The sequence below is a fragment of the Cavia porcellus genome, unplaced genomic scaffold (genome assembly GCF_034190915.1).
Source record: "Cavia porcellus strain 051 isolate PalLab524CR breed Dunkin Hartley unplaced genomic scaffold, mCavPor4.1 scaffold_7, whole genome shotgun sequence".
Taxonomy (NCBI): domain Eukaryota; kingdom Metazoa; phylum Chordata; class Mammalia; order Rodentia; family Caviidae; genus Cavia; species Cavia porcellus.
Window position 1 is genome coordinate 23,595,835 of NW_026947490.1, and position 14,215 is coordinate 23,610,049.

Genomic DNA, 14,215 nt, shown 5'->3' on the forward strand with positions numbered 1-14,215 from the left:
TGTCAGCTCGACACCTGAACAGTGCAGAGCCTGGCACTCTCAAAGCTCGGCCAGGGCCATTGCCAGTACTCACATACTGGCTGCTGCCTGGCTCACAGGGCAGACTGGGGGTCTCTCTTAGACACTGCTCTGTCCCTAGCTTTACAACACAGGGCTCGGCACAGAGGAGACACTTGGGAAACATTTGCTGACAGAATAAATGAAAAAAGAAGAAAAAAGACTGAACTGATTTCAAGCAAGGACATGTCTCTCTGACCTGTGCCCCATACAAATGCGACAGCAAGGCCTGGAAGGGGCAGAGACAGCACTTTTGACCTGCTCAGATGCCACAGCCTCAGCACTCAGTCCCATGCCTGGCTCCCTCTCTGCCCGCTCAGCCCCACACCCAGCTCCTTCTCTGCCCGTCCTTGGTACTCAAGGGCTCTGGGGATAGACAGACACTACTAAGACTGAAAAATAAAAAACCACAGAGCACTTTATTATCACTACAGTCATAGAGGGCGGGGCTTCACAGGCAGGGAAGCTGGTCCTGACAGCAGGGACGAGGCCCCTACTTGCCAGCGATGAGCGGGTTCCGCAGCACCACGATAACAGAGTCCCCACGCAGGAACATCTTGGAGATATAGCGGTCCTTGTTGACTGGCTTGGACTTCTTCTTGCCCTTGCCGCTTTTGGGGACCTCAGTCCACATCTCCTTCACGTTCTCCAGCACCATGTTGCAGTGCCTGGGGAGGCAAGAGCAGGGAGGGTGGGGGCTCAGACCCCCTCAGCAGCACTGCACTGAGAAGGGCCCAGACCCTGGGGCCAGGAGGGGCAGGCTGCCAATGCCACATCTGGACATTTGTTTTTCCTTTTGTTCCCCCCCCCCCCCAAACATGGTTTTGCTCTGTAATTCATCCAGGTCTCTATTGTGTAGCTCAGCCTATCCTCAAACTTGTGGTTTTTCTCCGGCCTCAGCCTCCTGATTGCTAGGATTACATGCATTCGCTACCATGCCCATCATTCTTTTGGTTTTTTGAAATGGAGTCTCAGTATCTACTTCTTCAACTCATTATGCAGTGTAAGCTGGCCTCAAACTTACAGGGATCCTCTTGCCTCAGCCTCCCAAGAGTTGGGGTGAAAGGCACGTGCCACCATGCCCTGTACCTGCCCACTTAGACTGAGGTCTGGACCAAGAGCTCTGCCCTCTGTTCTGTTTTCTTCCTCTAGACAATCAGCACCTTCTCACAGGGCTGCTGTGAAGATGGAATGAATAAATACGCATCTGTTAACCACTCAGAAGGGAGTCTGGCATAAAGCAAAAATGGTTCCCACTGTGCCACTAACTCTGCTGAAGACAGCAACAGAGATGCACCAAGCACCATCTGGCTCGGGACCCAGAGGCTCCTGGGGTACTGAGGATGGGGTGGCACCAAACACCTGCACATAGCCCCTGCCCTCACAGCCCAGGGTGAGCAGGTGGGCTGGCAGCATGGTCAGCTTGTTCAACAGATGCTTGCTGAATACAGACAACAAACACAGCTTAAAACACAGGCACCAGAGCAGGGACTAAGATGACACCTTGTCCTCAGGGCTTGGGCATTCTAGCCAGGGTAAAGAATAAGAAAGGAGAAAGGGACAGAGACCTGTAACATACTGTCAGATGGTGGTCACTGCTACAAAGAGCCATTTAGTCTTAAGAGGTTGCTGGTTTAACCAAGCCAAAGTATACACAACTGATGGGAATGTCACTGAGCAGTAAGACAGAGGGCACCGGGTACGCCTCTCATCCTAGCACTCTCTCAAGAAGTTGAGGTAAAATTAGACAAAAGAAAAAGACGCTGACACAAGAAGACTGCAAGTTCATATGGCCAGCATGAACTACATAGTGAGACCTATCTCAAAAAAAAAAAGTGCTGGGGCTGAGGCAGGAGGATCACTGCAAATTCCAGACTGGGCTACAAAGTTAGTTCAAGGCAAGCCCAAACTGCGTTAGCAGGAACCTGTCTCATAGACCAAAAAAGAAAAGAAAAGGAAAAAAAAAGGTTGAGGGCATGCTCTCTGTTTTGCTATGGAGGAAACTCCAGGAGACACAGTGAAATGAGAAGGCCGGCTGGGGGCCAGCATGCACAGAAAGTTATATTCTGCAGCAAAAATAATGAGCTAGGGGTCAGGGATGTAGCTCAGTGGTGGAGCACATGCCTAGCATGCATATGGACCCAGGTTCCATTTCCAGCACCAAGCTGAAAGCAAGGCGAAGCAAAACATGGTGGAGGGTGTTGGAGGAGCACATACACTGCTTGTTCACTTACATAGTGCAGCCTATGTGTACGTTTTCTTTCTTTTGTTGTTGGGTTTTTTTTTTTTTTTTTTTTTTTGGTCTTTTTGAGACAATTCTTCTGCCTCAGCCTCTTGAGTACTGAGATTACAGACCTGTACCACTGTCTGGCCTCTGAAGATTTTGAAAAAAGCAGTGGCCAAAAGGTGGTTTAGGTAAACTGGAGATGGGCCCAGAAAACTATGTATTTATGTATGTATGTATGTATTTATCAGCACTGGGGATCGAACTCACCACCACAGGCTTGCAAGGTAGGCGCTTATGCTGCTAAGCTAAATCCTCAGCCCCTAAAACTATTTATTGGATTATTAGTTTTGGAAGTTATGGGAGTATACTAACAGTTCAGAAAACAGCAAGTTAAAAAAGTAGCATTGCCAATGGGGGAAATTTTCAAGTTTTATTCAATGAAAAAACCGCAGTCTAAAACTGAAGTCTCACTAGCACTGACTTAAAGCAGAAAAGAGCCTTGCACCTTTGTCTATGTGTGGTGCAATGGCGAAGTAAGACTCCCATGAGAAGAGCTATGAAATCAGCCACACTGGGAGTTCCTGAGGGGTGCTGGGGGCAGGAAAGGAGAGAGATGTTTCACTGGGTGCCTTGTATTTACATTCGGAATTCTGCCTCAGCTGCCAACACTACACCTCGGGAAAATAACATAACTGGGTAAATAAATAGGGAGTGTGTGTGATGAAGAATGCCTTAGCTGATTTGCTAAGTTGCTCTCAGATGTTGACAATGTATGAAAAATGAATTGCAGAAAAGCCCATAGAAGTTTCTATTTTAAAAACTGATGATATTGTGATGTCAGCCACTCCTCTGTAAAGTTCTGACAAAACACACAAGCACAGCTGACGCCACACAGAACCCCCTGAATGCACATACGCCAGCAAGTGTGTGTCAAACACGGAGGCTGATAGAGGCAAAAGAAGTGAGGGGAAGAGAAAAGTCAACTCCTCCTCCCCAAAAGAGTGAACAGCATTATTTCCAGGCTTGAGAGCAGGAAACCAACAGTGGAAAGGGACTTATCCGAGGTCATGCATTTTACCAGGGTCAGAGCCTATGTCTGAGTCCAGGTCTGCTGACTTCCTGTGCTCAGCATTTCCTGTTGTTCTTGCCCTCATCTGCCTCAGGTGGGAAGAGGCTGTGAGTGAAACCCAGGTCACGGTCACACAACAGCCAGTGGCAAGAACATTCTCAAAGTCAGCTTCACACCAGGGTGAGGAAAGCACTTCCTGAATGCTACTAAAAGGCTGCAAGTTACAGCCAAAACACAACCATAATCCCAGCTGATCAGGAGGCTGAGGCAAGAGGGTTACAAATTGGAGGCCAGGCTGGGCAACTGGGGCTGCTTCTCCAGACCTGGGCACGAACCCTCCCAAACCCTGCATGCTCACCTGTCAAAGGCCTTCACCCGGCCTAGGAGTTTTTTGTTGTTGCGGCAGTTGATGAGCACCTGGGTGTTGTTCTTGACTGACTGGGTCAGCACCGAGAGCGGACCTGTGTTAAATTCCTCCTCCTCCCGCTTTTGCAGCTCCTCTGGGGTCATCTCACTCTTGGGCTTGTTAAGGAGGCTCCTGAACAGGCAAAGACAGACTTCTGGGTGAGGCTGAGAGCATGGCTGGTCCTGGCTTTGTGTTGTCCCCCCAATCTTGCTGCCAACACCCACACTGAAACCCACTCTACCCACAGTACTCCCCATCTCCACTGACAGCAACTTCATCTCCCTAGTTTTCTAGGTAAATACTCTTGACATTCTTGTCTTCTCAGACCCTATGTCAAAGCTATAGGCAAATCTTGCTATCTACCTTTTGGAATTGAATTTCCCCAACATTGAACCTACCACTGAATTTGATTTGGTTCTTGTCTAATTCAGTTTTTGACCAGAATTATAGAAAGAATGGAGTACGTGAACTGGGCTACCAATGAATACCCAGACTCCGATAATTTCTTTCCCATTTCTGGAATCATCATCATCCCTCTCTCGGAGTTTTACCGGTCTCTTTGCTTCCACTCACACTTCTGACAATCTGTCTGTCACAGAGCAGTGTGAAGGACTGTGCTAAAACCTAAACCACATCATGTCACCCTTTGAAGCCTTTCCATAGCTCCCATCTCAGTGTAAAAGGAAAACCAAAGCTTTCACAATGCTTTACACCTGCCTCCTCTCTCACACTGCTGCAGGCTCTGTCACATTGTTCTAGCCAGTGGCTTCCTAGGTGGTCTTCTCAAGACAAGAGGCAAACTTTCATCTTAAGGCCTCTGTTTGCTTTTACCCATGCCTGGAACTACCAGTTATCTGGAAGCTTCACTTTCTCACTTTCTTCCTTGCTCAAGCTTTTCCTTCTCAATAGGTCCTTCTGTGACACTACACTGTGGTCTTCCCAGTGTTGCTGTCCTACTAAACTATGTTTATTAACAGCCCTGGACACATGACACGCTATATATTCCTTTATTATTCTATGGCCTGAGTACTTTGCTCCCCTCATAACCCATAATAGAAAATGTTTTTCTCGGGGATGAGGACCTTTCATTCCCTGATGTATCCCATGTGATCAATGCAGTGCCCGACACGTGAACACTCAACGTAATATCTACCAAACAAACAGCAAACTCACTTTAGTGGCTCACTGTGTCACAGTCGCAAAAGAAAAGTCACCCGCCAGCAGCTTAAATTCTCCAGATAAATCCCTTACTTCAAGTCGTTATTAATAATAGACTTCACTTTCCTGCCGCCGGCAATTTATTCCTTAAAATAGCTCCCCCTTAAAATCGGCTTCAACAAGAACATCTGCGAAAACTCCCAGCCCGTTATGTGGTGGGTTTTTTTTTTTTTTTTTTTTGGTCTTTTTCTTTTTTTCGGTACCGGGGATCGAACTCATGACCACACACTTACAAGGCAAGGCACTTATGCCGCTAAGCTAAATCCCCAGCCCCCCGTTATGTGTTTAAGATGTCCTCTCTCCAGAACTCACGACCCGGTAAAGGCCCCACATCCGTACTCGAACCCCTCAAAAGTACGCCACTTTATTCCTAATCTCTGCCTCCGTCCTCAGCCCTGCTCATCCTCTCCCACAGTTAAGCAGCCAAATTTACACCCTCAACTCCCTCCTGCGGTTGAAAACCAGCCCAGTCTCACATGGTGGCAGCCGCGACCTCGGGTTACTCTTCTTCCCTTTGCGTTGCTTCGGTCTCAGAAGGAAGAAGAGGGGAGGGACTTCCGTTTCCGTTGTCTCACTTCCGTTAGCGCCTGCGCAAACCCAAACAGCATAATGGGTGTGGCCTGTTGCCATAGCTACCACACCAGCTGCACGGAGTTGGGTAAAACTCTGATTTTGTGGTTCGAAGCCACTTAGGACAACACAAGACAGATGCTCACAACAATGGAGAGAAAAAATAAAGGGGGCACGACTCGAGTGGTTTTGTTGTAAAAAAGTGTAAATTGAAGGAGGGAGGCGACAAGCCGGTCCTATCTTTGGGGGTGCGGCCTCGGCGAAGCCAATCCGCTCTTAGCTTTAGGGATGCGCACTACCCTTTTTCCTTCAGGCATGGCTCCCTGAGGTGACCATTGATCTTTCAAATCTGGGAAGAACAATTCTACATCTGTAAGGGACCTGGACCTGGGCAGGGGAGGTGCGTGCGTCTCTATGATCAAATGCTGCCCATTGGCCCACTCCCCTTGGAGGCGGTCCCTACCCCTTTCTCGCGCTCTTTCGGGTTGTGCAACCCAAAGGGAAACCAACGCCAACACCCACTGGCGGTAGGCAGGCGTGTCCTCAGGATGCCATTGGTTTCAGGGCTCACTGGGTGGGACGTGCAGCCGCTCTTGTTGCTCATTGGTTTTGTGATTCCTTGGGTGGAACTTGGCGGGGCCTAAACTCCTTCTGCGGCCGGGTACACGTTTCAGGACAGCTGCCATGCGATCCGGGGGCCGCGGGCGGCCCCGGCAGCGGCTCGGCGAACGCGGGCTCCTAGAGTCACCCTCACTGCCCAAGCGCCGCCTGCTACCGCGGGTGCAGCCGTTGCCCCTGCTGCTGGCCGTGGCCGTGGGCTTCGCGCTCTACATTATCTGGAGCGGCTGGCACCGCGGGACGGAGGAGCTGTCAAGGGGTCGTGAGTTCCGGGTGAGGCCCAGTGGGGCTCCGGGCACCCTAGGGACCGTCATTTCCCACTTTCCCTTCTAGAGTCCCAGGTTGACGTGGCTGTATCCACTGGCCCTAGCCGCAGGTGCCTTCTTTCGCTGTCATTAGAGCGCATACTCCGTACCCAAGAAGGCTTCGCTCCTCTTGTAATAGCAGCTCCCCCTTAAGAGGAAGGGTCTGCTGCGCTGTAGTGAGCTTGGGAGGTCTGGGTTCCACACTTCAAGTAAATTATTTGGAAGAACCCATTCCTCCTACCGAGCTTTGATTTGTCTGTCCATCAGGTTTGCGGTATATTTGATCAGACGGGCTTGGAGGAACCTTTCCCGAGTCTAGGATTTATCCTACATGCCGGAGGCTGCTCATTCCCAAAGGATCCCGGGCACATGGCGGCACCGGCGTCCGGGGTAGGGTCGGAATGAGGGATTGTTCTTATTTTCTCTTCCCGTTTTACCAACCCCCAAGGCTCCGCTGGTTGGAAACCTCCCAGAAGCCAAGCTGCGGAAGGTGGTGGATCAGCTGGATCCGCAGCGGCTCTGGGTTACTTACCTGCGTCCTCTGTTGATTGTGCGAACCCCAGGTAGCCCCGGCAATCTTCAAGTCAGAAAGGTAAAGGTGTCTCATCTTATCTCTAGGTTCTGACCAACGCCCCCACTCCCAGCCCGCTAGGAAACCGGGAAGTAGACCTGCTGTCCAAGATCCCAAAGGAGGTAAAGGGCAGAACTGGGGTTTTCACAGGAGTTAATCTGACTCTAGAATCTCACATAACCAGCAGCTGCACTTCTACCCAAACCTGAGTGTGTGCTAGGGACAAGCAATAGGCAGCCCCAGGTGATGAGAGCCAGTGTGAGATGCCACAGATAGTGAAACTAAGGCCCAGAGATGTTATACGTTTTGCCATAGGTTCCACAGCTAACAAGTGGCACCACAGCACTATACTGCCTTCCAGATACTGTGTTTAGTCTCACCTCACCTCAGACTAATTTCTTTCTTCACCCTGAGCTAAGCCACCATCATTACCCCTTTAAAAATTTTTTTTTCAATCTTTCTAAGTCACTAAATTGCTGGGGCTGAGCTTGACCTTGCAATCCTCCTGCCTCAGCCTCTCCCCAGTGCTAAAATTACAGATGTGCACCATTGCACTAGGATGTTTCTTAACCTCTCAGGGACTCCGTTTCTGCCTCTGCAAAATGGGGTCATTCACTTGCATTCTCTGCTCAATAGGCTCCTAGAACAGGGCGTGGCACATAACAAGAGCTGCTGAAGAATAAGCCATGATTAGCATTGTTGGCATCAGGAGGTGGGTCTCCCTAATATCTGGCAACCACTAGGTACTAGGCAGAAGTGAGTCAAAGGAATAGCTTAACCCTCAGTGGGACTTTTGACAGCTGTCTGTGGCTCAGGTCACATGGCCCTTCTCCCTACCTCCTCCCCAGTCCCTGTCTACCCTCCCACCTTCTCTTGCCACTAGTTCCTGGAATCCACGATGCGGGCCCTGACAGCTGGCTGGCATGTGGAGCTGGATCCCTTCACAGCCTCAACACCTCTGGGACCACTGGACTTTGGGAATGTGGTGGCTACGCTGGACCCAGGGGCTGCCCGTCACCTTACTCTCGCCTGCCATTATGACTCGAAGCTCTTTCCCCACGGATCAGCCCCATTTGTGGGAGCCACGGATTCAGCTGTACCCTGTGCACTGCTACTAGAGCTGGCTCAGGCCCTTGATCTGCTGCTGAGCAGGGCCAAACAGCAGGTGAGGAACAGAATCGGGGGAGGGATGGGCCATGTCCATGCACCCACCTTCTCTTTCTTGCCTTTGTCATCCTTGTCTTCTGAATGTCAGATCCTGGTGCTCTGCCTAAATCCTCCTCTGGCTCCCTGGTTCCAAGAATAAGCCAGAGTCTACATTGTCTTCTGAGTTGCACCCTGTTACCGCTCTAGTTTCATCTCTTGCCCTTTACCCCTTGCTCACTTTCTGCAGTTACACTCACCCTCCGATCTCTCTAGCCCATCTCGGAACATTTGCACTTGCTCTTGGCTCTACGTGGAATTTTTTTTTGCGGTGGGGTTCACTGTGTAGTCCAGGCTGGCCTCAAACTTACGATCCTCCTGCCTCAGCCTTCTCAGCCTTTTGAGTGCTGGGATTATAGATGTGTGCCACCCTGCCTAGTGGTAGCAGAATTTTATTTTATTTTTTTTTTTTGTAACCAGCATGGTGCCTATAATCCTAACACTCAGAAGACTGAGCCCGGAGGATTGCTTCCTGCAATCCTTTCTACAATCCCAACCTATACCTTCTACAGAGTTGGAAGCCGGCCCGGGCTACATAGTGAGACCCTGTCTCAGTCGATCAGTCAGTCCATCAATAAATGTATTTTTCCTCCTTCCTGACTGGCTCTCACCTTTTATTCAGGTGTCTACTCCAAAATTTTCCCTTCCAAGATCCCTTTGTAGTCATCCTAAAATAAATCCCTTGGTTCCCAGCTCATCCTTGATGCTTTCTGTTGATTTGTTTGCCTGTCTCCTCAGCTAGAGTTAAGTTCCATGAAGGCAGGGACTCAAGATTCTTCTGTTTCTTGTATCCCATTGGTCAGAATATTGCCATATTCTGGCATAAAATGGGATATCAATGCAAATTTGTGGAATGAACACGTGAATGGGAGTATAGATCACATCATGCTTCTCCCCTCCTCTAACACCTTTCATGGATCCCCAGTGCCCCTCAAACAAAGTCCAAACTCCTCAGCCCTTCCTAAACCTCCCCCTGATTTTTGAAACTTCTCTGACCTGCTCCCACATTGCTCCCTTGGCTGGGGCTACTCTTCCGTCTGTTCTTCCTACTGCAGCCCCAACCATCCTGGCCCAAAAGACCCAGAGCCCTTTCTACCATGTCCCACTAAGCCCCTTCCTGTGCTCTCTCAGATCCCTGTAGTTCTTGAAGTCTTTATCCCGACTGCATTTCACTATTTGTATCATTTATTTGTGGGTCTCTCTCAGTCTCTCTTTTTTGTTTTTTGCCAAAGTGAGCTAGAGGAAAAATTATCAAATCTAACCCATATTTAGTTCTCTTTTTTTGTTTGTTTTTTGGAGACAGGGTCTCGCTATGCAGTTCAGGCTGGCCTTGAGCTCACTTTGTAGCCTAGGCTGGTCTCAAACTCGAAACGATTCCCCTGCCTCAGCCTCCCAAATGCTGGGATTACAGGTATGAGCCACCATGCCCAGCGATCCATATTTAGTTCTTCATATCATCAGCCACTGTTCTCAGTCCTAGATCTGAGTCCTCTTTGTGAACAGAACTGTCATTAACCCCATTTATAGATGATCAAGCTGATACTTCAGGAAGTTGGTAACTTAACCCATGTCTACAATGCTAGGATGCAGCTGGCTGTGGAACTGAACTCAGGCCGCCTGGCTTCATGTGTGTTCGTGGCCCCACATTGTACCCAGTGAGGGCACTGAGTTTGTCCTGTCCAGCTTTGCATGTGGGCAGGGCACATGGGTGGGTTGATGCTGAGGGTTGGCACTGAGCTGGCCCTGGCCACCTGCTCCCACAGGCAGCCCCAGTGACCCTACAACTGCTCTTCTTGGATGGTGAAGAGGCACTGAAGGAGTGGGGACCCAAAGACTCCCTTTATGGCTCCCGGCACCTAGCCCAGCTCATGGCGTCTATGCCCCACAGTCCTGGCCCCACCAGGATCCAGGCCATTGTAAGACCAGGGTCCTGCTGGGTTCTGGCGAGAGGGAGAAAAAGTGCAGTGGGGTTGGTGGGGTTCCACTCAGCCCCCTCCAGTCCTGGCTTCTCTCTAGGAGCTCTTCATGCTGCTTGATCTCCTGGGAGCCCCCAGCCCGACTTTCTACAGTCACTTCCCCCACACAGTCCGCTGGTTCCATCGGCTGCGGAGCATCGGTAAATGTGAAGTTGAGGCCAGCACCAGTCTGGGATGTAGGAGGGAGGGCCAGGCACATGTCCTCAATGGGCTCATCTCTAAAGAGTCAGGGCAGAATCACATACTCATCCTGTGGAGGTCAAGTATAGTGATTATAAATCAGCTGCTCTGGTGTAAGACAGCTATGGTTTCAAGTGCTGCATCTGCCTTTTACCCCTTGGGTTAAGAAGCTTCCATCAGTCATTCTCAGTTTCCTATCTGCAAAATGAGCATGATCCTAATAATAATCTACCTCTAGACCAGAGAGATTAAGTAAGACCAGGAACGTAGTAAACCACAGGAATGAGAAACACATTCATTCATGTTAGAATGACCAGGGCTTTATCTCTGGGACCTAATCCATGAACAGGGGACCTTTGACTGCTGAGAACTGTCTTGCTCTCTCACCCCTACAGAGAAGCGTCTACACCGCTTGAACCTGCTGCAGGATCACCCCTTAGAAGTGATGTACTTCCAGCCTGGGGAGCCACCGGGCTCCGTGGAAGATGACCACATCCCCTTCCTCCGCAGAGGTACTGCCCTATGCAGGGACGAATGGGGACAGCTTGGGTTGGCTCTGGCTCCTTCCCAGTACTGGGGACTGGTGACAATTTATTCTCCTCTTCTAAATGTTTTCATCTGTAAACTGGTGTCGCACAGTCCTGAAGGCACCAAATGTGCTAATGTGTGCAAAGAACTTGTTCGGAATAGTGTCCAGCATATGGAAGGCATTCAAGAAATGTTAACTACTACAATTCATGCTACAACGATTACAGCATGTATTCATTGTTTTGTTTTTGAGACAGGTAGTTCAGGCTGGCTTGAACTCATTGTGTAGCCCAGAATGGCTTCAAACTCATGGTTATCCTCCTGGCTCAGCCTCCCCTGGGATTACAGGCATGTGGCACCATCCCCAGCATGACATTCATTCTTGATTTTCTTTCAAGGCCCTGGTAGCTCTGTAGAATCACAAAGAAACTTCAAAAAATGTGCAGTCAAATTCAGGCCTACTGAACCATCTCTGGGACCCTTACCCTCCCCCCATCCATAAACAGGGGTCCTGTACCTGCTGAGAGCTAAGTCATGCTCTCTTACATATAAAAGGGTATAGGGGTTATACACCTCTGTAGGGGGTAGGCTGTCTGCATGATTTTTACAAAGTTCCTAACTTTCATGCACAGTCAGAAACATCTGGTGTAGGGGTTAAGAATGTGGGTTTTAGCTGGGCATGGTGGAGCATACCTATAATCCCAGCACTCAGGAGACTGAGGTAAGAAGAGGCTGAGGCAGGAGGATTGCTGAAACTTTGAGGCCACCCTGCATTACATGTCAGTTCAAAGCCAGCCTGAACTATAAGACCTTGTAAAAAAAAAAAAAAGCTGGATGTTCTGGTGCAGGCTTATAATCCCAGCACTTGGAAGGTTGAGGCAGGAGGATTGCCTCAAGGTCAAGGCCAGAATGGGCTACATTATCGAGTTTAAGGCTAGCCTAATCTGCACCGCGAGACCTTTTTTAGGAGAAAAAAAAAAGTATAGGGTCTCACACATGCTAGGAAAGTGCTCTAGCACTAAGGTTGTAGAATGGACAGGTCTTGAATTCTAGGATCTGCACTTGCCACTGATTGACTTAAAGCAAATCAGTCTCCCTGAACCCCCATTCCTCCAGGAAAACGTGGGTATGCATACACCGGCACATATGCATGTGTATATTCATGAGAGGATTATGGTGAGCTCCATAAAAATGCCTGCTTATACAGTCTTGGCACATAGCAGGTGCTAAAAGCTGCTTTGAGAGCTGGGAATTTAGCTCAGCGGTATAAGCACCTGCCTTGTAAGCGCACGGTCCTGAGTTCGATCCCTGGTACCAAAAAAAAAAAAAAAAAATTGCTTTGAAAAACTTGTAGTTTAGGGGCTGGGGATTTAGCTCAGCGGCATAAGCCCTGCCTTGCAAGCAGGCAGTCATGAGTTCGATTCCTGGTACTGATAAAAACGAAAAAGACAAAAACAAAAACAAATAAACAAAAAAAAAAACTTGTAAGTTTTCCAACAAGAATACCTTCAGAATGTCTTATTACTTGTTTATTTGTTTCAGTGCTGGGGACAGAAAACCTAGGACCTTGCATGTGCTAGGGAGGCGCTCTACCATTGGGCTACACTCCAACACTCAACTCTGCCTTCTTTACTGATTCACTCAGTGAATATGAGGGCAGTTTGGGCCAGCTTGGGTAACACAGGGAGACTCCATCTCTAAAAGTAAAATAAAGGGAATGATAGAAACTACCTACCTTAAGGGGTTCACCGAAAGGACAGAATGGTGCGTTTGTGTGTCCTAGTACCAAAATACAGCAGTACACAAGTAGGGTATAAGGGATGTTACAGAGAAGACAGGCTTCATGTGTACCTGGCATGGAGGACCAAGGACATCCTCCTCCTCCTCCTCCTCCGATCTCTTTGCGGCCCATTAATTCTGAGTTTCTCTAATTTGTTATGGAAACAACCTGTACCCTCACACACTTCATGTCAGGGTTCAGAAAGTGCTGGAACAGAATGTTTTTTTGGGCGGGTAAGGTTATCCAGCTTACCTCTGGCCAGTGTCTGCAGTGGGGGCACAGGCCTGAGGGATCTCCTCTCATCCGCAGGGGTCCCAGTGCTGCACCTCATCGCCACGCCCTTCCCCTCTGTATGGCACACGCCTGGCGACACGGAGGCCAACCTCCACCCACCTACCGTGCACAACCTCAGCCGAATCTTGGCCGTGTTCCTGGCAGAATACCTGGGGCTGTAGCCTGGGGCACGTTGCTCTGTGGGAGCTGTGCCCAGAGGGATGCACCCAGGGTGCCTGGCGCCAGGGGAGTCAGACTGGGCCAAGCACAGGAGTGCTGGCTTCTCCTTTTCTACACCTCAGACTACTAGGAATGACCCACTTTCAACTTTGGTCAAGCTGCCATGCTTCAGGGACTTGGAACATTGTGGAGGTGACAGCTATAGAGTAAGAGCTTGGCCCTTTCCTGAGGTCCGAAGGTTTGCAGGGACCAAATGCTGTGCTTTTAATCAGCAAACTGCGATGGCATCTGGACCAGCATCACTCAACTAAAAGAATCTTCTGCCACTTAAAAGTTCGTGCATCTGTTCATGCTTCAGAACTACAGCCTAGCTACTGCACAACCTGGGTTCAGAAATGGGTGCTTTCAGCAGTCCAGATTATGCCTCAGCCAGAGGGCTACAAAACAGTGTTTTGAGGGGATTAGAGATCCCAGTAGCAGGGTAAAACATCATTCAACAAGTCTCCTTACAGCATTTGGAAATTTTCCAGAGTCAGACAAAATGCAGCAGTTCCCATAGTATTTCATCAAGGAACCTTTGTAAGAACCTCGCAGAACTAGGCTACCACAAAAGATAGTTTGAGAAACCCTCATTTGGAAAGTTTGAGAAGCTTTCTGGCAGGAATGGGTCAGAGCTAGATTCACTGCAAAGCAGTAACCCTAAACCATCCTTTCCTGTGGGTACAGCAATGAGATGGTGGCTGTACCTGCAAGGTCAGGGAGGAATTTCTGCCAACCTGGCCTCCTCTTCTGGCTTAGCTGGGAGCTTATAAGAAATGGAGCTGGGGATGTAGCTCAGCAGCACAGTGCCTGCCTGGTGAGTTTGATTCCCAGTACCAAAAAAAAAAAAAAAAAAAAAGAAATGGGAGACTTGAAAGTCTCACTCCATATTTAATGAACCAGCACTTCAGGGAGGGCTGTGAATCTGTAATAAATACCAAAGGGCATGTTTTAACCACAGTTTGGGACTTGGTGTCCTTTTTTTTTTTTTGACTCAGAGTTCCACCACGTAGCT

The 14,215-nt window shown here is 49.2% G+C and overlaps 2 protein-coding genes across 5 annotated transcripts; one reads left to right on the plus strand and one right to left on the minus strand.

Annotated features, from left to right (window-relative positions):
* Window positions 1-450: 450 nt before the first annotated feature.
* Snrpd2 (small nuclear ribonucleoprotein D2 polypeptide) lies at window positions 451-5,582 on the minus strand. The gene is made up of 3 exons (XM_003464584.4): window positions 5,454-5,582; window positions 3,712-3,891; window positions 451-725 (listed from the first exon to the last, which is right to left on the minus strand). Coding segments are annotated over exons 1-3 (357 nt in total). The 5' UTR covers window positions 5,456-5,582; the 3' UTR covers window positions 451-550.
* A 288-nt stretch (window positions 5,583-5,870) lies between these two features.
* Window positions 5,871-14,160, plus strand: Qpctl (glutaminyl-peptide cyclotransferase like). 4 transcript variants are annotated; one of them, XM_005001326.4, is made up of 9 exons: window positions 5,871-5,947; window positions 6,222-6,438; window positions 6,738-6,860; window positions 7,089-7,163; window positions 7,925-8,206; window positions 10,008-10,160; window positions 10,261-10,360; window positions 10,796-10,912; window positions 13,018-14,160. In XM_005001326.4, exons 2-9 carry the CDS (start codon window positions 6,232-6,234, stop codon window positions 13,161-13,163), a joined length of 1,203 nt encoding a protein of 400 aa, XP_005001383.1. In that variant the 5' UTR covers window positions 5,871-5,947; window positions 6,222-6,231; the 3' UTR covers window positions 13,164-14,160. The 4 variants fall into 4 exon arrangements, with proteins under 4 accessions (XP_005001383.1, XP_063108976.1, XP_013002359.1 ...); XM_063252906.1 differs by lacking the exons at window positions 5,871-5,947; window positions 10,008-10,160 and having other exon boundaries at window positions 6,045-6,438; XM_013146905.3 differs by lacking the exons at window positions 5,871-5,947; window positions 6,738-6,860 and having other exon boundaries at window positions 6,055-6,438.
* The last annotated feature ends 55 nt before the right edge of the window (window positions 14,161-14,215 follow it).

Bases quoted from the DNA above. Each gene is read 5' to 3' on its own strand.
- Snrpd2 (XM_003464584.4), bottom strand. The intron at 726-3,711 runs GTGAGCATGCAG...TTGCCTCCCCAG, and splicing joins CGGGTGAAGGCCTTTGACAG to GCACTGCAACATGGTGCTGG.
- Qpctl (XM_005001326.4), top strand. From the start codon at position 6,232: ATGCGATCCGGGGGCCGCGGGCGGCCCCGGCAGCGGCTCGGCGAACGC. The intron at 6,439-6,737 runs GTGAGGCCCAGT...TCTGTCCATCAG, and splicing joins CAAGGGGTCGTGAGTTCCGG to GTTTGCGGTATATTTGATCA. The intron at 10,361-10,795 runs GTAAATGTGAAG...TCACCCCTACAG, and splicing joins CCATCGGCTGCGGAGCATCG to AGAAGCGTCTACACCGCTTG.